The 24,476-nt window shown below is 52.1% G+C and overlaps 1 protein-coding gene across 11 annotated transcripts in view; it reads left to right on the forward strand.

Moving 5' to 3' along the window:
* Positions 1–24,476, forward strand: part of PCBP3 (poly(rC) binding protein 3) — a 53,500-nt gene that overhangs the window by 6,055 nt on the left and 22,969 nt on the right. For 4 of the 11 annotated variants that reach the window (XM_086615303.1, XM_086615305.1, XM_086615304.1 and 1 more), the window contains exons 1-7: positions 13,247–13,315; positions 13,603–13,626; positions 14,574–14,606; positions 15,267–15,383; positions 15,800–15,931; positions 16,246–16,374; positions 19,119–19,193. In XM_086615303.1, coding sequence (XP_086471429.1) covers positions 13,247–13,315; positions 13,603–13,626; positions 14,574–14,606; positions 15,267–15,383; positions 15,800–15,931; positions 16,246–16,374; positions 19,119–19,193 — 579 coding nt within the window. Of the gene's footprint in view, positions 1–13,243; positions 13,316–13,602; positions 13,627–14,573; positions 14,607–15,266; positions 15,384–15,799; positions 15,932–16,245; positions 16,396–19,118; positions 19,263–24,476 lie in introns of those variants that run through there. The other 7 variants (XM_086615300.1, XM_086615301.1, XM_086615302.1 and 4 more) reach the window with 5 other exon arrangements.

The raw sequence follows: 24,476 nt of genomic DNA on the forward strand, positions 1-24,476 counted from the left end.
GAGGACTTAAATGCTGTTGAAATCAATCACAAAATATTATCTCCTTATTATGAAGGGAAAATGTTCCCGGATGTATTTTTCTTGTAATCTGAGTTTTATGGGATAATGTAATTTTAATGTGAACCATATTAGAAAATCTTATTTTATTAGTCGGAAGTCACGTCTGGCTTAAAAATAAACCAGAAACAGTGGATCAAGGGCATTGTGTTTAAGTTTCCATAAAATGATTGACCTTTGTTTTGACAGATGCAAAGACAGATGCTAGCCTGCATTTTGATACAGAAAACAAACCCTGAAAAACGGCAGTTTTTCCTAATATCTGTGGTTTTGCTTTTAATACAGAATTCCAGAATAATTCAGTAATATTTCTGAAGCTCTTAATCTCAGACTTTCCTCCTCTTTTATGGATTAATTTGTATAAACATATTTGGTATTCTCAGATATAAAAGCAAAATTGAAATCCCTTCTTCCTGAGAAATAACTGTAAAAAATGTTCTTTTAATCTTGCTGAATTAAGAGGACAATTCTTTCTGAAGAAAACCAATCATTTTGGAGTGGGGCAAAAAAGACTACTGATGAGGGGAAAAAGTAAATCTCTTTAAGTGGTTTCAACGCTATTTTAATGTTCATTTTGCAAGAGGTGCAAATTCTGCCTTCAAAATGCATTAGAGAAGCTGTGGGGTTTTAGTGCCTGGGATCAGAAAATACGAGTGCTGTCAGGGTCGGTGGCACGGGTTGTGCAGAGCGGACCCAGCAAACCACCTCCGTGGTGGCCAGCGCTGATTTGAGGTGGAAGTGGAGGGGTCCTGGGTGCCTGCACGGGGAGACGCTGGCCGCCTTGTGGGATGCTCTTTGGGATAGCTGCCGACGATGCTTTTCCCCTCTGTGGTTCGGTGGTCCCAGGACTGCTTTTCTCGGGCGTTGCAAGTGGCATGGTCACTTGGGGAACGAGTGTTTGCTGTGTGGCAAGGGGAGCGGGCACCTTGCTGGTGGCAGGCTGCGGGTCAGCGTGGCTCCCTGTGGCAGGGGGGCTCATGCCCAGTGCACCAGGATGAGCCCGATCCGGCTGGCTACAGAGCACCTGGAGCCCTGGCTCCGATCTGTAGCGAAGCGATGGGTCTGTTTTTGGCAAAGCGGAGGATGCTTTCCCGGCCCCAGGACATGCTGTGTGGGGTGGCACGTCTGGCATGGACCCCCCGTTCCTGCTGCGCAAGGATGGGGGGCAGCCCGCATGCCTTGAGTTTGCCAGGCCTCTGCAGCTGCTTTTTGGCCAGCTGAAACGGAGAGTGAATTTAAACGCTACCCCGATGGCTGTCGCATCCATACGGCGAGTTTCTTTCAGCTTCTCACTGGTCCTGGTGCTGCGAATAGTGTAGACACAGACACACACATCTGGTTTAGTTTCTGTATTTTATTCAGGCTTTGATAAATGTAGAGGGCAGTGGGTGCCAGCACAGGGCACCCCACCGACTCCAGACCTCCTCCACCCCACAGATGCACCATCGGCTGGAGCTGCTGCGGTACCACCTGTGACAGAGGCAGGTCAGGGTGTTGGTGGCACATCTCACCCTGGATTTCGGCAGAGACCCGCAGCCGCGCCGGGATGGGGACTGCTGCAGCAGCCATACCCTTGCAGCCAGGGACAGGTTTGGGGACAGGGGTGGTCATGGCTCCTTCCCCAGAAGCCCCAATTCCCAGCCAAGCAAATTCATGGATTCCCTTGCTGGTGCGTTTTGCTTAGTGTTTAGACCTGAGGTTACAGAGGACCTACCATGGGGAGAAGGAGAGAGGAGAATGCAGCTCTCCTTGATTTTAATCGGGGTTGAGGTTTAGCTGAAGTGAAAACAGATCGGGAGTGACAGTTTTGGAGCCTGCTGTCAGGGTCGGAGTGCAGCGCGGCAGCAATCCACCCCCAGCCGCCGAGGGCCCCCGTCCTCCTCCTCACTGGCCGAACCCGGGGAGAGCCACCACCAACAAGCGCGGGACGGGGGCCGTGCAGCCTGGCTCCACCAGCGGCACGGCTGCCGGCCAGCTTTGTCACATGCCACCCCTGCATCCTCCTTCCTCGCGGTGCTTTCAGCTGGGGGCAGCGTCAGGCAGGACATGGCCTCGCGGTGCCCATGGAGCGTGGACTCATCCCCTGCCTTCTCCAGCTCTGTGAAAATGGATGCTTGAAAAAGGAAGGACGGGGTTCTTGCTGCATCCTGACCAATCCGCTTGGTTCTGACTGAGCGATGCTGGGTTGCTTCTCCAGGACAGGGAGAGACCTTGAGGGTCTCCCTTCCCATGTCTCCCATTCCCAAAGAGCATATCTGGCTGTGGTGAAAGTCACAGTTTTAGGCTTGTGGATAAATGGCACAGGCAGAGCACTGGATCTGTCCCTGAGCCTGGAGGAGCTGGGATTTATGTGGCCAGGCTGGTTGCGGCTCCACTGTCAGTCTCACTTGATCCCCACACATTTTCCTAAGTGTAGAGGGGACCAGCAGAATGATGGTGTACCCAGTCTGTTCCTGATGTCCCCAGTCTAGAGGCAGGGAAAGGGAAGACCTGCGAAGACCTGCCTGTTCCCCCATCTCTGGACCAGAAGAGGCTAGGACCTACCCCAGCTGCTTTGAGAAATTCGGTGGCAATCACCAGAGTAGCCCCCAACCCCTTATCTTTCATCCTGCACAGCCTGACATTGGGCTGCCATCTACTTTTTTTTTTTCTTTTTTTAAAATAAATCAGCAACTAAATCAGTTGGGTTTTTTTTGTAGAGATTGAACGTGGTCAAAATAACATGGTTCTTGCCCGTCTTGGCCTGGCAGCTTGTGCTTGCCCTCATATGCTCCAGGTCAGTCTGTCTGTCTGCCCACTGGTGCCAACAGACCCCTCCAGGGCAGCCCATGCACTGCGCACATTGTCCCTGTTTCCAGGGATTAGAGAGAGAAAAATAGAGATGGGATGAGATGAGGCAGTAGATTGCTTCGCTCTCGGGATGAAGGGATTTGTGGACAGCCCCCCAGATCAGTAGATTGAAAACGGAGGGAAATTATTGGGATGATGCTGCCTGTAGGATTAAAGCCGAGGCAGCCAGCAGGCTCTGGAGGAGGGGAATGAGAGGGTCATGGATGGGGGGGCCGTGGGACGCCTACTGCTCCGAGCTGTGGGAAGATGCTCCTGGTTGCTTCATCAGCTGTTCTGGAGGACGCACTGGAAGCAGATGCCCCTCGACCCCAGCTCTCCAGGATGCCTGCAAGGGCATGCAGTGTGATGGACCAAGGTGGAGAGAGGGATATGGAGACAGGAGGCCACGTCCCTGGTGGGTGGATCAAGAAACACAGTGGTGGTGGGGCTTTGGTGCTTGCTCTGCAGGCGGTGCGGCCACGCACGCATCCATGCAGCAGCAGTGTAGAAACAGGACAGGCAAAAGTCTTGTGCTGGTTAAGTCCATTCAGCCCTTTTAGGTGAGGATTGAGTTACCTCCTTGAGGTTATGGTTAAGGCTGTGCAGTCTCTGGCACAGCAATGGGATAAACATGCCCATTGCTTTCTGCTTTCCCAGGACCCCAGCTTTCCTCTCAGCTGCACCCCCAGTTAAAGGAGTGCCAGGAGTGTGCCTGGAGCTCTTTGCAGAGCTGTGCCCTCTCATTTCCAGGCTGCTGGAGGACAAGCCACTTGTCCCCTGAGGTCCACACAGTTCCCCATGGTCTCTCCTCCTTTATGAGCAGCAGACATGGACCTATGGCCATGAACATCCTTTTTCGTGTGTGTCCTTTGGCCTTCCCCTGAAAAATGGCACGTAAAAACTGGCACATAGGGGACCTTCTACCTGGTTGTCTCACCCCTGGACCTCTGGAGGTGTGCATTTCCAACATTGGCTGTGCTGGCATCCTTTGGGCAAGATGTGAGTCCTTCAGAGCTGGCTCATGGTCTCGGCAGAGCATCCCTGGGGCGTCTGTGGAGGCATCTCCCAGTGTGAGGTGGTGTCTCCTGGCTCCTGTTCCTTAGCCTCCGACTAGGGCAAAAAAGGCTAAATTGGGTGCATCTCTGAAGCATGACTGACCCTGGGCACGGCTTAGTGTCAAGGTTTTAAGGGCAGTTGACCAACAGAGATGAGCTTTAGTTGCAAACATACAATTGTTTGTAAGATTTAAACAATGATGACTGGCAGAATGACATTGTCACCAACAGCACATGGCTGTGGGGAAGCCTTTTTCCAGTACCTGATCTGGACCTTCTTCGCTGCAGTTTAAGCCCCTCAGTCAAGACTGTTGCCCTGTCTTCCCCTGACCCTCCCCTTCCTGCAGAGCCTTGGTTCCTCCAGCCCTTCCCAATGGGCCATGTTTGCTGGCCCCAGGGGTCTGGGGTTGCTCTCTGCTGGCTGGATCTCCTGTGAAGACCCACCTTACCATTCTTGGTTTCCTTCTGCCGATCCTCAGCTTGCAAGTTGAGTTGTTGCTCCCAGCCTTTGTCAGGTGGATGGGGAGCTCTTCCTTTGTTTCTGCGCACTTACTTGCACACAGCCAAGCTCAGCGCTTTGCCTTGCTGAACTGTGACTTATTTTCTCCCCTTTGCCAAACTCACTGTGGCTTCTTGCTCTGCCCTCCAATATATTGGCTTCCCCACTTGGATAGTCACCTGGCTGTTTAACAGGAGTGCCACTGATAAATGTTTTGGGGGTGTTTAGAGCATTTCCCAGCCATCTTCAAATGGTTTTCTCTGTCACAGGCTTCCCTGGCTCTTTCAGGACAATGCCACGTAGGACAGTACGAGCAGCCTTGTACTACCAGGTAGGGCATATATCACCCCTCTATGAAGACTCATCTCAGGGGGTGTTTGTTGCAGGTGCTTGCAGAAATGCTGGATGAGCTGCCCTGGCTCCCTTCACATCACACGAGTTTCTCCGTTCTCCAGTAGCTCAGTCCAGCTGCCCTCTGCGGCACTGCTCATGGTGTTTCCCCGTGTCCCACCGCATGTTCAGGGGTGCAAATGTGGAGCGTGGCACTGAAGTAGTCATCTTCCTGGCCTCCACAGTGCAAGGCAGTGCTGTTCCAGCTAATTCAGGAAGGCTCTGGGTTTTTTTTCTGTCTCTTGGTTGCTGCTGCAGAATTCACCCTGCTCCGCAGTGCTGAGCCCTGCGGCAGGGTCCGGGCTGGGGGTGCAATGCAGTGCTGCTGGCTCTGCCTCCCAGAGACAACCAGGGCACCTGCCCTGGTCCTCACTGGTGCATCAGCTGCTCCTCTGGGGCCCTCACTCCCAGCCTCTCCAAAAAGTTGGCTTGGGCATGGCTGAACAGCCAGTGTTTCAGGAAAAACCTGTAATGGATCTTTTTTATCTGTTCTTTAATCTGCTGGAAGACCAAACAGCTGTGATGGAGGAGACAGAGTGATCTTCCTTTTCCCAGGAAATGTTATTTTCTCAGTGCACAGGGTCTTGAGTCCACCTTGCACTTGCTAAAGGCTCACAGGCATCTGAGGATGCTCTTGGTCACTGAGTTGTAATGGACTCATCTGAGTAGTGCAGAGAGCGTTGGCTCTCATCACCTAACAAGTTGAAATCTCGGATGTACTTAAGCAGTTTGACGTTCACTGAAAATACTATTTTTACTGACAAATTGTTCCAAAAGTAACTAACAGGGTGAATTGGAAGTGGCTGAATTAAAGTGTGTTGTTACCACCTACCTACTTGCCCTGGCCTTCTGAAAGCAGTTTTAATTTGTTAGAAAATTAAACAAATCCAACTGGAGACCCATTTTTATTTCAAGCAATTCTCAGCTTGTCAAGATGATGGTTTAATAGGTTCAAGTCACTGATTTTGCTCAGGGCCCCACAATCAGGGAGCCCTGAAGCCAGCCCAGATAGGGTTTTCTTGGTTGCACAAGGGCATCTAATAGCCTGCTCCTGCTAAAATTAATTTCCCTCATTATTGGATGTCCAGCCTCTGCTTGCAACACAGCAGCAGCTCACCTGAATGAATGGAAATTCTGCATCCTATAGATCTCTGCAGATATACATCTTGGGTACCACTACCTAAATTTTCCCTAAACCTGGTAACTAACATAAGCCTCCAGGTTTTATGTCTTCTGCAGATGTATCAGGGCCATCGCACTGCTGGCCCGTGGCGTGCGATAAAGTTATTGCGTGCAAGACCTCTATCCTGGGGTGGTTGGTAGGGAAAAGCTGCAGCTCCGTTCGGCAACCTTCACACAAAAGACTGCAATAACAGCACCGCCACTGCGACAAAACCAGTCGTTCTCCTCGGATCGGGCTTGCTGTAGAGGCGATGGAGACTAACACCATCTGACATGCAGGGCCCGATTCTGATTTCATGCGTGATTGCGCATCCGTGCACCAGCCGTGCCAGGGTTGCACTTCTGTGGGCTGCTGCTGCTGGTCTTGGTTAACTGTTGGGGTACCGTAGGCTGCGATGAACCACGCGGTGCTCAGTGGATGAGCAGGGACTCTTATGGACATCCTTCCCTAGGCCTCCAGTGTCCACAGACTGGAGTCAGGGGTTTGTTCTGCTCTTCGTTGTTCTCTGAGACAGGTCTGTGCTGGAGGTATGTGATGCTGCATTTCTGTTCCTCTTGGTTTATCCATCAGGTCAGAAATTGCTCTGAAATGTGTGAAACCCCACTGAAAACCTACAAAGGGAAGGTGGGTTCAGAAGAGGCAAATGAGGCTGGTGCAGTCGACATCCAAAGCAGGATGCAGAGTCTGATATTGGCTTGTGGGTGTGCCAGATTAAGTAGAAACCCAGGAAAGCAGCAGGGAATTTCCTGGAGGGGAGAGCAGGCTTAGCCCGGCTTTGGGCTGGTCTGAGAGCAGAGGTGTGTGTTTGGTTGGGATGTGGCCGAGCCCATTGTGGTGTGACAGGGCTGGAGTTATGGGTCATCATACCAGTTGCTCCTGAACTCTAGCTAATACCAATATCTAGAGCCAATATGTCTCCCTGGAGGGCCACTCAGTGCAAAATATCATCCCTGCTCTCTAGAGGGCAAAGGATCTGGGGAGAAAGCCATGCTGATGCGAAGGGTGGTAGGAAATGATTGTTTAGAAATAGAGGAGAGCTCCCAAGAGTTGCAGCCAGCAAGGAGGTTGGTGGGAGAAGAAGGAGTTAGAAGATCATGGAGGTAGCAAACGAGACAGCTGGAGAGGTTGTTTTGATGGCCTTGTGACTGAATTTGTTGGCAGAGGAGCTGGCAGAGCAGAGAGGGAATGAAGGGAGCAGAGGTTCCAGACGAAGGTGTATTTGCATCCCTGCAATGGTAATTGGGGTAATTGGTGTAGAGGTGGGTGATACTGAAAATGCCCCGTGGTGCACATGAGTGAGGAGAGGAAGGCAGGTTATAATTGCTCGTCAGCAGCCAATGAGTGACATCCTGGGCCATAAGCAGAGACATCGCATCCAGAGAATGAGGAAAGGGGAGCAGATGACCAAGAGTGAAGCCTCCAGAGATGCTTGCTGTGAGGGCACGGGCCGGGACATTTATCTCCTGTGATGCTTGGAAAGATCAAGGGCAGGTGAGAAGCAGGGATAGACTGCTGCCTGATGTGCCAAGGTAGCATGGGATGTCTTTTTATAGTTTTTGGTTAAAGATATCTAAAATATTTCCACTGAAGCTGAAGAGTAAGCGGAGGAAACGTCAACCAAAATGACTACCGTCAGTGAAAAATGGCAGCAGCTGGAAATGCAGCTTTATTGCAGAATAGCATTTGGTGTCACTCACATAGATGGTGCTACTGTCCTCCCACGACTTCATCTTCTGACAGCCAAAGCCTGCTGGCGGCTGATGCGTTTCCATTTGGAGCCTGGGTTTAAGGGAATGCTTGACTTTGGTTCCCTGCTGTAGCGTTTTTCCTCCTTCCACCCCTGTCCTGACCTGGCCAGACTGTGTTGTCGTCATAATCCTGAGCTGGCAGCTTCGTGGTGCTTCCCAGCCGCTAAAACGCAATGCTGAAAATCACCGGATTAGGTCTTAATGGCAGGATCAAGCCGCCGGGAGATGAGTGGGGAGAAAGCTCCTGCTTACGCAGGTGGACAGGCAGCGCTCCTCTGGAAAGCAAGCTGGAAAGCACATGTCGGAAAAGCAGCTTTTTTCCTGGCTTCCCCTCCTTTTCTCTACGTTTAGCACATCTTTCCTTTTCCAAGGGTCAGAAAATGCTGGCCTGAGTTTTGTACGGGGGGGTCAGAGCTGTTTAAACATTTCCTCTGTCGCAGTGGAAAACGTTGTCTTGAGTGATGGACTTTCTGGCCAAGATATTAATCCCCGACATGAAAGTCTGCCAACCACATTAGAAATCTGGGCCATGCTGTAGCCTATTGTGATGTGCTGAAGGACACTGAAGCTTTGTGGTCGTCTTTAACACTTGGCTTTCTGCTGGTGGGGCTCCTGAAGCACCAAAGAGCTCAGGAAGCACGTTGGATGTCTTTCAGGGTGGCACTGCCATTGAGCAACTGCCCAGATGCTCCAGGGTAGGGTCTCAGGAGTGGTCTTCTGGGCAGGTGGCACAGCATCCCTGTACAGACTGGTGCCTCCACCACCCTACGCTTTACCTGCGTGGGTTGGCAAGGGCTCTTGGTCAACAGGGCTCCAAGGTCTTGGAGTTTATCAGCCTGCGCTGACCAAATGTGTCAAGAACATGTGATTTTCTGGAGGCTATGTGATGGTCGAGGGAGGTGATGGGGACCTTCTTTATTGAGTTTGCTTGGCAGTGCCTGTGAAATTTCTATCCAAACCTTTCAGGGAGGGGGTGGGTTATGCCTGTGGGATGTTTTTGCACTAAGTTGTCCTTTCTGTTTGTTTTTGGACAGCTTGAACAAAGCATTGCTGCCCCCCAAACAAATACCTAGATAAAGCAATGAAATTTGACCTCCATAACACTGATGAGAATATTCCATGACAAGCTCTACCAAATTAACTCTACCTTTTTTATCTGTCTTCTGAAAGGACCATCTGTCCCAGAGGCACTAGGGTGAGTTTAGAGCAGATCAGAGAGATCCTCTCTTTGGAGTTGGGGTCTGCAATGCTAGTGCCAAGACAAGAAGAACAGTTTTCTGATGGAGCTCGTTTATGAGAGCCTCAACCACCTTCTCCAAAATGCAGGCTGCTGATGCCATGCCCCGGGGTGGCGGGGCTGTCTTGAGGGAGCTGCCCCCCAGTATCAGCAGCAGACGCCTTGGCTCTCCGCTGGGCGTTTGCAGAGGAGGTGTAGGCAGCATTTGCTGGAGCTGCGCCACAGCACTTGCTCGTGCGTGGCCAGAGTGCCCGGGGAGCCCAAGTGGGTGCATGGGAGGAGGAAAAGGAGGAGGAGGAGGAGGAGGAGAAGGAGGGCTGGCATCAGCAAGCACAGAGCCAGCAATGTCTCCTGGCCCCTGCAGGGACACTGGCCCTGCTTGAGTTCAGCCAAGCCCCCTGCTATCACCCATCGGGAAGGGGCTGCAGGGCTTCCAGCATCTGCTTTTCCAGCCCCTGTTTGGAAACCAGGCTGGAAGACAAAGTCCAGCCCGGAGCTTGGTCTCCCTCCCCCCGTTCAGGTTCACATGCCATCTCCTGTCTGGGAGATGATCATGTTATTAAATTAATTTAATACATGGTGTTCACCATTCCCCTCATTAGGAGGTTTTGCTCGAATTTTAGGAGAGTGTCAGTATTTGTGAGGTACCAACAAGCATAAAGACAAGAGTGCCAGCTTAGGCAGTTCCTCATATATCCAAAAAACTGGAAAGAAGAAAAATCAGTGTGTATGTTTGCACACGGGGCACAGGGGACATTCTGCTACTCTGGGTTTTCATTTTCATTCCTTTTCTCCTTCTTCTCCTTGGTCACTGATGCCTGAGCTGCATTTTCAAACACAGGGAATTGCTGATAGATTAAGGAAATTTCCCAGAATTTAATATATTTGATCTCAAAACCAAGGGAGAGTGAAGAACTGAATTGCTCTGAGTACTGATGATGTCTTCTCTGAGCACTTTCCCAAAAGGCAGCTGCGTTTAAAAGGTCTATTTGCTCTGCAACGGGATTATCCTTTGAAAAGATGTTACCCAGCTGTTTTGGGGCAGACTGGTGCCGGGCACTGTCCTCCTCACCTTGCAGAGCTCCTCTCACTGTGGTGCAAAGACATCTGGCTGCTCCTCGTGATGGCCGTGCATGAGAGGATGCTGCTCCGGTCCTCCGCCCGCGGTTGCCCAGGCACGATGCTCGGCAGAGCCTTGCTTGGCTCGCTGTACATCTTCCATTTCAGGGCCAAACTCGTCACTTCTGTCTCCTAATGCTGCATCTTTGACCTCTGCAGGGCTGCACCTGCTTTGCACTGGCTTGGAGTTGGGCTCTGGATCTACTCTATCCGTTGGACTGGATGTAATGATGTCCTCAGGGCTTTCAAGTAGATGGACAAAGCAGCCATTTCAAAGCTGCTATGAACCAGGCAGAGTATGACGGTGAGGAGAAACGGTCCGAGATGAGTCTCTCTCCAGGCACGGAATACTCCGAAATGCTCAAAATGGCGTTCTGGGGATAATTTTTCCCAGCCCTTTGTCCATGAAGAATGAGGGTTGTGGGGGGAGGCACATGCCCAAGGTAAATGCCTCGGCTCTATTGTTCCCATCATTTCCATTGAGCTTATGAACCCCCCTATGAAAGACTTACCTTTCACCAGTATGATTAAGAAAAGGCCAATGTAGCTTTCCCGCTCACTGGAGCATGAAGCGTGCTTAATTTAATAACGCTGATAAATCTTAAAGCCAGGAGCATTTGGCTAACACATGACCCACTTTTTCAATCAATTGGAAACATTTACATAACGGCCTGACGCAGGGTTCCTCCGGTGAGGGATGCGGAGCCGGGGATGGCAGGCACTCCCGCAGTAAGTGCTGCTGCCATAGGATGTTCGATGAAAGCAGACCGGTGAATTTGGCCGATCCTTAGTGGGTGAGTCGTGACCTGCCTCATTGGGACTGCCAGCTCTCCTGCTGCCACAAAGACGTGTCTGGGTTTAGAGCACCTTGGCCACCCGGCTGGGCTTTGGGGTCCACCAGCCCAGCGGCAAAGCCCAGACTGCTCCAGGGTCCCACCCTCGCCTGTGGGGCTGCCACTCTGGGCTGCGGCTGCCCTGGGCCACTGTGATTGGGCAACCTGCAAAGAAAAGCCCTCTGGGTGGTGTGCGAGGCAGGATGGCTTTGTGGGTACTGCCTCTGCGAGTTACGAAAGCTGCTTCCTGAGGATACGCCTTTACCATCAGCTCTGAACAGCCCCTACCTTCCTCTGGCTCTGCTGCCAGGGCTGGGAAGGGGAGTTGCACCTCTGCGTTGGCATGCACCAGCCTCGTGGGTGGCTGTGGTGGTGTCACGGCTTTGTTTCTTTCCCTGCGGCAGGGCTAGGTTGCTCCTGGGGCAGGACATCCCTGGGGATGGCTGTCCCTCTCTGCAGTGGAGGCACATCTTCTGTGCGTGCGCTTTGTCTCCTGGCACATCGTTTCTCTTCCATGTGAAGCATGCAGCAGCACTGGTCTCCACAAATCAGCACGTTCATCTTTTTCAGCGTTGCTTCCCACGTGCAGAAATCAGCACGGGGTTAACCAAGACAACCAGTTATTTGTTTTCCTTTATTGTTTGCCTGCAGTGGGCTCGGTCTTGAAAAAGAAAGTTCCTGATCTCGGATGTTGTGCTATCATGTGTCATCCCGTTCCTATTACTCTGGTCTCCGACATCATCACACACTTCCTCTGAAATACTCTCCTCCTCCCCACCATGAACAGTGCCTTTTGGCTTGACATCTTCAACGTTTCATTCCTTATCCTTCTTGTGAGGATTTTACTTTTTTTTCTATTGTAACATCCGTCGGCCTCAAGATCAGTGTTTGCAAGTAGGTTATAAGCAACCTCATTCCCAGTGAGCTGGTCTCCTGTTAGCTCAGTGGGAACATCATTTCCCTCCTAACCACACAGGTTTTATCCATTTTGGGTCTCATAATAACCTCTTGGAGGAGGTTTTACATCAAGCTCCTCTCCCACCCATGATTTGTGCGTTGCTGTGTGTTTCTTCATCCCGACTGCCTCTTTGCATTAAAGTAATACTCGAGAACTGGTTTACCCCCCATTTTTTGGTCACATAAGTCCCTGTCTGAGCAAAGGAAAATGCCAGATGCTCATGACTAGGATGAAAAATCTCCCATCTGATATATACTGAGGGATTAAATAACATGAGGGAGAACTGCTGCAAATCTCATGGCATTGCATGTAGAAGGATGCTGGCACCTCCCTCTGAGTCCAGGTCGGTCTCCCTGTGCCATAGGCTGCAGAGACATTTCATATGCCAGGTCCTCGCACAGAGATGCTACTAAGGAGGCGTCAGGAAAGAAAATGGAGAATTTGTTGCCTTTCTGTGATTTTTCTTCCTGTGCCTCCAAAACATCAGAGGCGTTTTTCCTCCAGAGGGCAGAGGAGGAAAGAGAGAGAATGGGAAGGGAAAGGAACACGACAGCACCGGGAAAACTCGCAGAGGTTTTGTTAGATACATGCAAAGCATGAGTGGCTGGAGATGGTGTGGTCCTGAGACGCAGCGCTCCGCTGGGGCTGCTCACAGGTCGAGGTGAAAACACAGATGTGTAGTAATTGGGACACCAGCTCCATCCTTCCTGCTCTGTGCTCCTGGGGTCAGATGAGTATCTCCTGGTTACTGAAAAACTGGCTTTTGATTTTCTGAGTGCCCATTCACACTTGAAACGGTGAATTTTGGTTTGCTAGATAGGTGCCCTGGACCTTTTAAAGTCCCAGTTCAGCTGTCGGTCCTTGGCCAGGCTGCTCTGCCAACTCCCTGCTCCTGCATCCACGTGCTCAGCTGGGCGCAACTGCTTTTTGGCTCGTGCAGGTGTGGGCCAGCCCTCTGGCTGTGCCACCTTGGACATTTGAGTCTTTGCTCCTACAATGGCTTTTGCATCAAACCGGTGGCAAAGCCGCAGCAGAGGTGCGGGCTGTTCCCGGGCTTGCGCCTGGTGTGGTCCCTGCCTTGAGCAGCCGGCCTGATCTGCACCTACTAAGGTGGCTCAGGCCACGACATCTCCTCCAGTAGCCCATGGCAGCTCCTCCAGCCGTGGCTTTCCTATGCCCTGCTGCTCTGCAGGGTCCATCCCATGTTGAGGAACCTGCCCATTTTAAGAGAAAACCTTTCCCCCTCTCTGTCTCCAGGTGATACGGCCGTGGTGCTGTCTCCTTCTGCGCCAGGGCTGCCCTCCCAGCTAACGCACGTCTCCTGTCCCCTGGTAGGAAATGGAGTCGAAGGTCTCTGAAGGCGGCCTGAACGTCACCCTCACCATCCGGCTGCTGATGCACGGCAAGGTAAGGGGCTCCTGGCGAGGGGGTTTCCTCACGGCTCCCTCTCCCACCTCCACTCTGGCTGCGCCCGAGTCCAGCCAGCCTCTGCAGCCCTGGGTGGCAAGGAGCAGGTTTCCTCCTACTGATGGGGATGGTGACATGGTGCTTCTGGCCCTTCTCATGCCTGCCCCTCGCGCTGTCCTTCTGCTGGGGACAGCGTGCACCAGGTCTTTGCTTCATTATGGGGTTGGGCTGAATTGTCTTCATGTCTTCTAATGTCTTTTCCTTTGTGTTTGGCTTTTTTTTGGCAGGAAGTTGGAAGCATCATTGGAAAGGTAATGACATCTTTTAAATGTGTTTTAAATGCTATTGCCTGCACCATTCGCTGCCTGCCATGTGGTAGATGCCAGTCACCTCTTCCCTGTAATGTCCCTTAAATGTTCAGTGTGCGTGAGTGTGTTGCTCGGTTTGTGAGATAGAAATGATGGCAGACCCACATAGAGATCAAAGACCATTCCTCTGAAAAAAAACAGCCACCAAACCTATCTAGTGTCATTTCCAGCTGCTTCACTGTGATAGCAAATAGATGTTTTTGATCATGTTGCCCTGACACGTTAATTAAATAGATTCCTTAAGAGAGATTAGGAAATGTCCTGCAAACCCACCTAAATTCTGCAGCGCTTCCCCCTGAGGATGCATGATGCCATTTAGCTTATGCAGAAAAGCTTTATGAGGTGCTCTGCTGCCTGGTGCTTGCCACGGTGGTTTAGAAAGTCCTGGCTACACGGGATTGTTTTTTTGGTGTTTTTAAAAGGCAGGTTTGTGGCAGCAAAGATTTGCAGCACAAACACCTTGTCCTGTATGCTTGCACTTCATTTTTCCATCAGCCTGTCCAGCTCTGGAAAGATCCACAGTTGTGCCTGCTTTATATCTAGATATAAAGATATCAGATCTCTCTATAGGTACTAGATGACTGCCCTTCAAGGGCACTCTGAAGTGCCAGCTTTTCTCAACATCTCATCAGTTTCTGAGCTTTTTCCATGTGGTTTTCCTCCTAATAGGAAGTGTAGAAATGGAGGTGGAAGCTGCAGTTGGATAGCTGGTTTGTTTGTTGCGTCTTATAGATGTGGGGAGCACATGGGGATGGAGGACCAGACAGCTCAGAGCTGCCCAAATGTTTGCCTATGCCATATATTAGAGAGATGTGTTTGGAAGAGTTTTTTAGAAGGTAGAAGTTTTGATTTTTTTTTACAATAGCCTATGTTTCTGATTCTTATTTCAGAAAGGAGAGACTGTGAAGAAGATGCGTGAGGAGGTGAGCAGCCCTGCTCTTTAAAATGATTTGTAGGTGGAGGGGAGAGGATTGGGAAGGGCCATCAGGGTCAAGACACACAAGCCATCTGTGCTCAGACCTCTTTGGTCCAGTTTTCTCACTCCGTACTTAAACAAACTCCTATCACATTAAATGGGAATTTTCCAGAGCCAAGAATTTGCTCTTAATGAAACAGGGAATTGAAGTCACTTCTGAGATGCTTGAGTTTGCCCAGGGTCTTTGTGCCTTCAGCTACCAAGGAGTTATCAGATCAATAAGAAACACTCTTCTTTTTACAAGCAATGACCCCATGAGTTGGTCTTGCCTGATTGCGTGGGTTTTCCCTGCAATAAAAGACCCAAGGTGGATGCTTGGAAACCCTTTCTGAGGGTCGGGGTAAGGCAGCACTGGAAGTGCCGCAGGAGGAAAGGATGAGAGGTTTTTAAGGTTAGATGGGATGTCAAGAGTCCAGCAGAGGTGATGACCAGGGACCAAGTGAGCGATGTACTTGCCGGTCTCCTGGGGCAATCTGAGCTTCTGCTGTTGGATACTAAACCTTCCCAGGCTGGGACAGGATCCAACCAGGAGGAAGGGCTGCACCTCCAGCACATCCCTGTTGGTTGCTTGGCCATGGTTATTCCAGGACTGCACTTCTCTTTCCAGAGTGGGGCAAGGATCAACATCTCAGAAGGGAACTGCCCTGAGCGAATTGTGACCATCACCGGCCCCACTGATGCCATCTTCAAGGCTTTTGCCATGATTGCCTACAAATTTGAGGAGGTGAGCAACGTGAGCCCTTTGCCCCAGGAGGGCAGAGTGAAATGGTCTACATCCAGACCCTTGAGCGGCCCACCAGCCAAGTAGAGCTCTGGTGTGCTCACTGTTGGGGCCAGCAGTGCAGATAGACCTGGGTACCTCCAACCCATGCGTGCCTGGTTGGCCTTGCTTGGCTGATACACAACCTCAGCACGAAACCTTCCAGACATCTCTAACTAGGCAAGAACTGAGCTTCAGTGAAGCGTCCCAGAGGTCTCACAGTTAATTAACTGCAGAGATGCACAGTGATGGAGCTGCAGACCAGCTGGGGTCTGAGGGACGTGACCCCTCTTCTCTGGCCCAGGGTATTTGGGTTGGCCTGGATGACAGGCATCTGGCTGGGTTGGAAAGGCTGATGCGTTGCATTCTTCCTTCCCAAGGACATAACCAACTCAATGAGCAACAGCACTGCTACCAGCAAACCTCCGGTGACGCTGAGACTGGTCGTGCCAGCTAGTCAGTGCGGCTCGCTGATTGGCAAAGGAGGCTCCAAGATCAAGGAAATCAGGGAGGTAAGGCAGACCTGGTTTTGTTATTGCACATAGTCGCAGCTCCGGCAAGGGGAGCGGGAGCTGCCTCGGAAAGGGGGATCCTTATGCTGCGAGCATCATGCATCATGTTGCTTCCCAGGACGGTCCTGTTGACATAGGAGCAGCATCTCGTGGGACCTTGCCAGCATGCTCCTGCAGATGCAGGCAGGGCGCTGTGTCTGAGCAGGCGCGGGGCGGTGCAGCTCTTGGGAGGCACGTGGCATCAGAGCTGGAGCTGGCTGCAAGGAAAGGCATTCAGCTGTGGGATTTCTTCTCCTCTCTCTTTCTGTCTTCAGTCAACAGGTGCTCAGGTTCAAGTGGCGGGGGACATGCTGCCCAACTCCACGGAGCGGGCGGTGACAATCTCGGGGACACCCGACGCAATTATCCAGTGTGTCAAACAGATCTGTGTGGTGATGCTGGAGGTACAGTCTGTAACAAAGGGGGTAAAGTACATAGGAAAAAAACCCAGCTGGCACCGCAGCGGCGCTGGGAGCTGTGGAGTGTGTCTCTCATACCCTTCACCACGCGTTGTTGGACCACTCATTTCCTGGTACTTCCGTTTGAAACCCACCCAGTGTGTTTTCCCCGCCATACTCATATGTTGTTTCTAGAGTTCCACACTGGAAACCCACCTGGTTGGGTGCCCCAAAGGAGATGGTTTGTGTCGTGGCACAGGGTGGCTTCAGGAGAGAGGGGTGCCGGAAGAGGCCAAGTGGGCTGGGACGGCCATAGCCTTGTGTCCCGGCAGTGCCGAGGGTGCCATGGGAAGGGGACAGGGACACTCAGCTGAGTGCCTGGCTGCCTCCGCATGGGGCTCACGGTGCCCCTTGAGAACCACGGCTGGGAGGGGGAGGCCAGCGCATCCCCTGCACTGGAAGCGCTGGGTCTGGGAGCACAGACTTGGGCTCCAGCAAGGCACAGCGGGGAAGGTATTGAGGAAGACTGGTGGAGAGCTGAGGCCATAGGGTGCGTGGACACATGCCTAGGGTGCTGTTTTCTGGGACAAATGCTGACGAGCAGAGCTTGAACATCTCTGCCATGGACAGATAGATGCTGCTGTACCAGTGGCTTACTGCCAGGGATGACGACAGCCACATGCCCCACGTCCACATCTGCCATCTCAGATGGAAGAAGCTCCAGGAGAGATAATGAGACAGTGACACCCTCCGCTCCTGGTGCCTCCCAGCTGTGGATTGGGCCCTCTGGCTTGCTGCACGGCCCGCACACCGCTGCCCTTTCACGACGGGGAGGAGCACGTTTGCTGCTGCAAGAGCTTCACATGAGGATGCTGAGGCTCAGCAGAGGTGAAGCAGAACCTTCAGCAACTAAGCAACTTCAGGTTGGCAGCAGCATGGCTGAGGAGGAGTTGCCACATGCCACATTACCCATTGCTGGCTGGTAGTGATGCTCAGGGGAGTACACTGCTGCCAGAGGGGTGCTCAGCGACTCCAGATTATGCTCTGGACTGTGGCAGAGGTGGGCCCCAGGTGATGCTTGCAGGTGTGTTGCAAAGTCTTCAGTGGCTGCAGTTCTAACCAACCAAAGCAAGGGCTGCTGCTCCTCTGGATGGCTGGGCAATGGGAAAGAGAAAAACCCATGGGTTTGCTTGCATTCTGAAACCTGAGAAGTCTCCTGACTTTAACAGTTCACAGAGATGCTCCTTATAACCTTTCAGTCTTAAGTTATCTTACCACAGAAATCCTTGCTCATCCCCTTCAAGATCTGTAGCGCAGTAAAATAAAAACCAGGTTTGTGATTATGGAGGCTGTGCTTTGATCTTACGGCTTTCCTGCAGGCCTATGCTTAGCAGGAGGATTTGGATATGCCACTTGGCTACAAGTGGGTGTCTGGAAGAACGTACAGAAAAAATTAGGAATTTTCCATGAGATAGTGGAGTTTATATTGCCTGTCTTTACATAGCAGTAACTGGGTCATATAACTTTGGGTAGAACCAGGAGGCTTTTATCTGAAATCTCTCCCAATCCCTAGAAACCTGCAAAATTTCCTTTGTGGCCTGTTAGTTATGTTTGAGAGAAAACCAACAGACATAACTTGGGTGAGAAGATCCCGTGCACTGCACAGTGGGATGCATTGATACAGCTTGATGTGCACCACTACAGCTTCTGCTCGGACCTACCCAGGTACCAGCCAGGCCACAGCAAGGAGGAGCGAGATGTCCCGGCCAGCTGGAGTGGGGCTGTCCCGGGTCATGCTGCTGCAGGAGGAGGGCTGGGAGCACGTAAAGATCAGTGCCTCTGCTGCTGGCATCTGTCTGGCTGCTCACACGTCATGCTACCACTATCCAGCTCTAGGATAAGATCTCTGGAAATGCTGGTGTTGCCATCTGAGAGGGGTTTGCAGCCTGTGGCTCCTCCAGAGCTCAGCACCCTGGCCAAAGCAATCACTGCCACTTGTCCCACCAGAGCATGGGAGGTCTTGACTGCAACAACAGGACCTTGCAGCATCCGCTGCATGGCCACTCATGTCCCAGCTTGGATGGCGATAGCCTAGACCAAGTCCTGAAGATGACCCTGTTCCAGCAGTGAGGAAGATGAGAGAGGTCAAAGAGCTTAAGCATCATGCTGGGTGGCTCAGAAGGGCTGCTCATTCCTTCCAGTGCCTGTGCTCACAATGCCATGCCGCAGCTCCCGGTGTGTGGCGGGCTGCGATGACTCCAGGGTGGGCTGCCGACATGCAAGAGCTCTCAGTCTGCAAGGAAAACCACTGCACAAGGAGGCTTGTGGCATCCAGGGATGAAAAGCCTGTTCTGTGGGTGTACCTCCCCATCTTGCTGCACCTTGAGGGTCTCCTTGGGAGTGTTTTGAGGAGGGCACTGTGTTCTACCATCAGGCTTGAGTCTAGATCAGGCAATGCAGTTTGCAGTGAGCAGAAGGAAGGCAAGGCAGGCAGCAGAGGTACGGGAAGCGATTTAGGGGCCCGTGCCTTGGCAGGGGATCTCCTGTACCCCAGGTTGTCCTCGTTGTCCATTAAACACTGGTTTTCCCCTGTGTCCTCCTGTCCAGAAACGCGGTTTGCCTGGTGCGGGTGTTGCTGGCAGCGGCCCCGGGGGCCGTGCTCCGTCGGGTGCTTTCTAACACTCTTTTTGCCGCCGTTTCAGGAAAGCTGTTCTAATGTTCTCTCTCCCTCTCCTTGTCCCTTTTCCTAGTCCCCACCAAAAGGTGCCACCATTCCCTACCGCCCAAAGCCCGCCTCCACCCCTGTCATTTTTGCAGGTGGTCAGGTAAGAGCCGACCCGCTTGCAGCCTCCACTGCCAACCTCAGCCTTTTACTGCAGCACCAGCCGCTGCCCGTTAGTGCACTCAGGTTTCTTGCCTTCTGACTTGCATGGTGTCATCCCATTTGTTGTGTGCCACGGCAGGTGGACTGAAAGCTCTTTGCAGAACCGATGGCAGTTTGCAAGCTCAGGCAGACGGCTTAGCTCCTGTGATGGCTGCTGGAGGATAAGAAGAGGGCCAGCCCAGGGAAACAGGGTGTTAGATCTGCCAGGCACTCGCGCACCAAGAAAAGGCTGGAGTTTGCTTCATTAGAATCATAGAATGGTTTGGGTTGGAAGGGACCTCAAAGATCATAGAATGGTTAGGGTTCGAAGGGACCTTAAAGATCATCTTGTTCCAAACCCCCTGCCATGGGCAGAGAAATCCTCCACTACATCAGGTTGCCCAAAGCCTCATCTAACCTGGCCTTGAACACTTCCAGGGATGGGGCAGCCACAACTTCTCTGGGCAACCTGTTCCAGTGCCTCACCACCCTCAGTGTAAAAAATTTCTTCCTTATATCTAATCGAAATCTGCCCTCTTTCAGTTTAAATCCATTGCCCCTTGTCTTATCACTACATGCCCTTGTAAAAAGTCCCTCTCCAGCTTTCCTGTAGGTCCCCTTTAGGTACTGGGAAGCTGCTATAAGATCACCCTGGAGCCTTCTCTTCTCCAGGCTGAACAGCCCCAACTCTCTCAGCCTGTCTTCATAGCAGAGGTGCTCCAGCCCTCGGATCATCTTCGTGGCCCTCCTCTGGACTCACTCCAGTAGCTCCATGTCCTTCTTATGTTGGGGACTCCAGAGCTGAACACAGTATTCTAGGTGGGGCCTCCCGAAAACAGAGTAGATGGGCAGAATCCCCTCCCTTGACCTGCCGGCCTCGCTTCTTTTGATGCAGCCCAGGATACGATTTGCTTTCTGGGCTGCCAGTGCACATTGCCGGCTCATGGTGAGCTCCTCATCCACCAGCACTCCCAAGTCTTTTTCCTCAGGGCTGCTCTCAATCCATTCTCCGCCCAGCCTGTACTTGTGCATGGGATTGCCCCGACTCACGTGCAGGACCTTGCACTTGGCCTTGTTGAACTTCATGAGGTTCTCACAGGCCCACCTCTCCAGCCTGTCAAGGTCCCTCTGGATGGCATCCCTTTCCTCCAGCATGTCCACAACACCACACAACTTGGTGTCATCTGCAAACTTGCTGAGTGTGCGCTCAATCCCACTGTTCATGTCTCCAACAAAGATGTTAAATAGCACTGGCCCCAGTACTGACCCCTGAGGAACACCACTCGTTGCTGGCCTCCACTTGGACATTGAACCGTTGACCACAACTCTTTGAGTGCGACCATGCAGCCAATTCCTTATCCACCGAGTGGTCCATCCATCAAAACCATGTCTTTGCTGTTTAGAGACAAGGATGTCGTGCGGGACAGTATGAAATGCTTTGGATAAGTCCAGGTAGATGATGTCAGTTGCTTTTCCCCTATCCATCAATGCTGTAACCTCATCATAGAAGGCCACCAAATTAGTCAGGCAGGATTTGCCCTTAGTGAAGCCATGTTGGCTGTCACCAATCACCTCCTTATTTTCTATGTGCCTTAGCATAGTCGCCAGGAGGATCTGCTCCATGATCTTGCCAGGCACAGAGGTGAGACTGACTGGCCTGTAGTTCCCTGGGTCTTCATTTTTCCCCTTTTTAAAGATGGGGGCTATGTTTCCCCTTTTCCAGTCAGTGGGAACTTCACCAGATTTCCATGACTTCTGAAATATGATGGATAGTGGCTTAGCAACTTCATCTGCCAGTTCCCTCATGACCCGCAGATGCACCTCGTCTGGTCCCATGGACTTGTCCACCTTCAGGTTCTTAAGATGGTCTCGGACTTGATCTTCTTCTACAGTGGGCGGTTCTTCATTCTCCCAGTCCCTGCCTTTGCCTTCTGTGACTTGGGCTGTGCCACTGGAGCTCTTGCCAGTGAAGACTGAGGCAAAGAAGTCATTGAGAACCTCAGCCTTCTCCATATCCCGGGGAGCCAGGTCCCCCGCTTCCTTCAGGGTAGTGAGCCTGCTACGCACCCTCCTTGCTTCTCTAAGTATCTTGAATTCTACCATTTCATGATCACTGCAGCCAAGGCTGTCCTTGAGTGTCACGTTCCCTACCAGGCCTTCATTGTTGGTGAGAACAAGGTCCAGCAAAGCACCTCTCCTTGTTGGTTCCTCTACCACTTGGAGAAGGAAGTTATCATCCATGCATTCCAGGAACCTCCTGGATTGCCTATGCCCTGCTGTGTTGTCCTTCCAACAGATACCGGTGTGGTTGAAGTCCCCCATGAGGACCAGGGCTCGTGAACGTGAGGCAGCTCCTATCTGTCTGTAGAGGGCCTCATCCACCCTGTCCTCCTGGTCAGGTGGTCTGTAGCAGACCCCTACTACTACGTCCTCTGTTCCTGCTCTGCCTTTAATCCTAACCCATAAGCTCTCAGTCGGGACCTCATTCGTCCTCAGGTGCAGCTCCATGCACTCTAGCTGGTCCTTGACATAGAGGGCAACTCCTCCTCCTCTTCTCCCCTGCCTATCCTTCCTAAAGAGCCTGTACCCTTCTATTCTGACACTCCAGTCATAGGATTCATCCCACCACGTCTCTGTGATGCCAATAAGATCATATCTCAACAGGCGTGCACACACTTCTAACTCCTCTTGCTTATTCCCCATGCTGCGCAAATGGACATAAAGGCATTTAAGTTGAGCCCCAGATGAATCTGACTTCCTGGCTGGAGCAGCTGGAATTCCTTTCTTCTGTTCTACAAGTACTTCCAGCATATCTTTATCATTCTTGATATTACCCCCCTCCCCCTTCAAATCTAGTTTAAAGCCCTGTCAATGAGCCCTGCTAGCTTTTGCGCTAAGACCCTCGTTCCCCTCTGAGAAAGACAAGTTCTATCTGGTGCCAGTAGGCCTGGTGCCATGTGACCCATGCCATTGTCAAAGAAGCCAAAATTGTGGCGATGGCACCAGCCACGGAGCCACTTATTAATTGATTGAATGGACTTGCTTCTTCCAGTGTCATTGCTTGCAACTGGAAGGATGGATGAAAAGATCACCTGTGCCCCAGATCTTCTTACCAGCTGTCCCAGGGTCCTGAAATCCCTCTTGATCAACCATGGACTCTGTGTTTCGGTTTCGTCTCCACCCACATGGAAGACTAGTAAAGGATAGTAGTCCGTGGGCCGTACCAGGCTAGGAAGTTTCCTAGCGACGTCTTTAACCCGGGCTCCAGGGAGGCAGCAGACTTCTCTCAGAGCAGGGTCAGCCCGACATATTGGACCTTCTGTCCCCTTCAGATGGGAGTCACCTATAACTACTACCCTTCTTTTCTTCCCTGTGGAGGCAGTCTTGATACAACAGGTAGTCCTCTCTGACCCTGGTGACACCTCCAGTGCAGATGGTCCCTCAGCTTCACCATCCATCGACGGGCCTTCCACCTCCAGAGCCTCATATCTGTTGTTCAGGGGCACCTGGGGAGCTGAAGTAGGCAAGGAGCAGGGGGGTCACCTGTTGCCCCAAGCACAGACTTCTTTCCATTCGTGGCTCACCTTTGACTTACTGTCTTCTGCCATGTGGGATGCGGATTCAGAATGCCCTTTGTTTTGGGTTGCCTTTTCTGGGTCTTCCTGTTTATGTTCTTGCTTCAGGTCAGGCAGTGCCCGACACCTCCCATCTTTTTCTCAGGCTCCTTGATACTTCTCAACCTTTCTACTTCCTCCCGCAGCTCTGCAACCATGATAAGCAGATCTTCCACCTGGTCACACCTCACACAGCTGTTCTCACCACTTACCATGGAGAGGCTCAGGCACTCCCTACAGCCCAAGACCTGGACAGCCACATCCCTCCGTGGGAGCTCTGTCTGTGCTCCCACATCCCTCTTGCCAGGTGTGGAGGTCTTCGCCTTCCACCGGGTGGTCACCATGGCTGAATTTTTCTGAGAAGGTGACAGCTGACAACTAAACCGCCCTCTCGAGCCGCAGCCTGACTGACGGCGCCCTTCCCTCGAGCCCTGCCGCACAAACTGCCGCGCCACGCCCTGGCTGCCGCTCGCGCTCCCTGGGCGGGTTTTTATAGGGGTGGGCGGGACCGCCGTTGTCCTGGCAACGCCCAGGACACGTCAGCGTCTCCCGCGAGAGCTGCCGGCTCCTGGGGGGCGGTCCCTTCACTCCGTCGGCGTCTCCCGACTTTTCGAGAAAAGCCCGTGTGTGTGTCGAGATGTGCCGCTCTGCCGCGGGGCGGTCCTGCTCCGGCGCAGCTCCTTTGGCAATCATCTCATTCCAACCCCCCTGCCAAGGGCAGGGACACCCTCCACTACCCCAGGTTGCTCAAAGCCTCATTCAGCCTGGCCTTGAACACCTCCAGGGATGGGGCAGCCACAGCTTCTCTGGGCAACCTGTTCCAAGCCCAAATTCAGTGTTTGCCAACAGTTCCCAATGTGAAGGCGAAAATGAGAAAAGCCTCGTTGAACAAGAGGCCATGACCATACTCTCACAGTGGCTGCAAGTGTTTATTTTATGGCATCTCTAGTCCAATTAAAAATAACTTTACATAGTTGTAATTGAGCCGAGATAGAAAGGGCTCATCCCAGCCACTCCAGGACCGTGCTGATCCTCTGTTCAGGGCAGCCTCCATGAAAAGGTCATCCTTGTCAGTAGTGTTCAGCTTGTTTGGGATGCTGCTTCCCCCAAAAATTCTGCAAAGCTGGGTCTCAGCTCTGCCCGCAGGAGAGCCTGCATTGTGTTGCCTTCAGTGACGTTGCGCAGTGCTCAATCTGCAGGTTTGCAATCATGCCGTGGTATTTCCAGCAACCCTTCGGAAGCGATGGTGGATTTTGTCTTTGCAGGATAACTGTGACACGCACGTGCCACTGGAGCTGGCAGTTATTCTGCAACCAAAAATCAGCTCCCATAGCATGTGGTTTATGAAACAAGAGCAGTTGAGCAGGCAGCTGTTTCTAAAGAGCGGATTTGAACCTTTGCTTTTTCCACCTCATCTATGCACCTCACCGGGTGACCGAGGATCTGCCTGTAGATGCCATCACGTTGTGGTGCACCGGTATCTAGCAGGAGAGGTCCTTTCCCAGGAGCTCCAGCACCTGGGTAGAGCCAGCACCACAAAGCTACAGCTAATGCCATCCAGAGCAGCAGCACACAAGTTATTTATTTTCTCCTCAACCGTAATAAATAGCAGAAGGGCAAACTAAGGCTAG

The sequence above is a fragment of the Tauraco erythrolophus genome, chromosome 8, assembly GCF_009769465.1.
Source record: "Tauraco erythrolophus isolate bTauEry1 chromosome 8, bTauEry1.pri, whole genome shotgun sequence".
In the NCBI taxonomy this organism is placed as follows: domain Eukaryota; kingdom Metazoa; phylum Chordata; class Aves; order Musophagiformes; family Musophagidae; genus Tauraco; species Tauraco erythrolophus.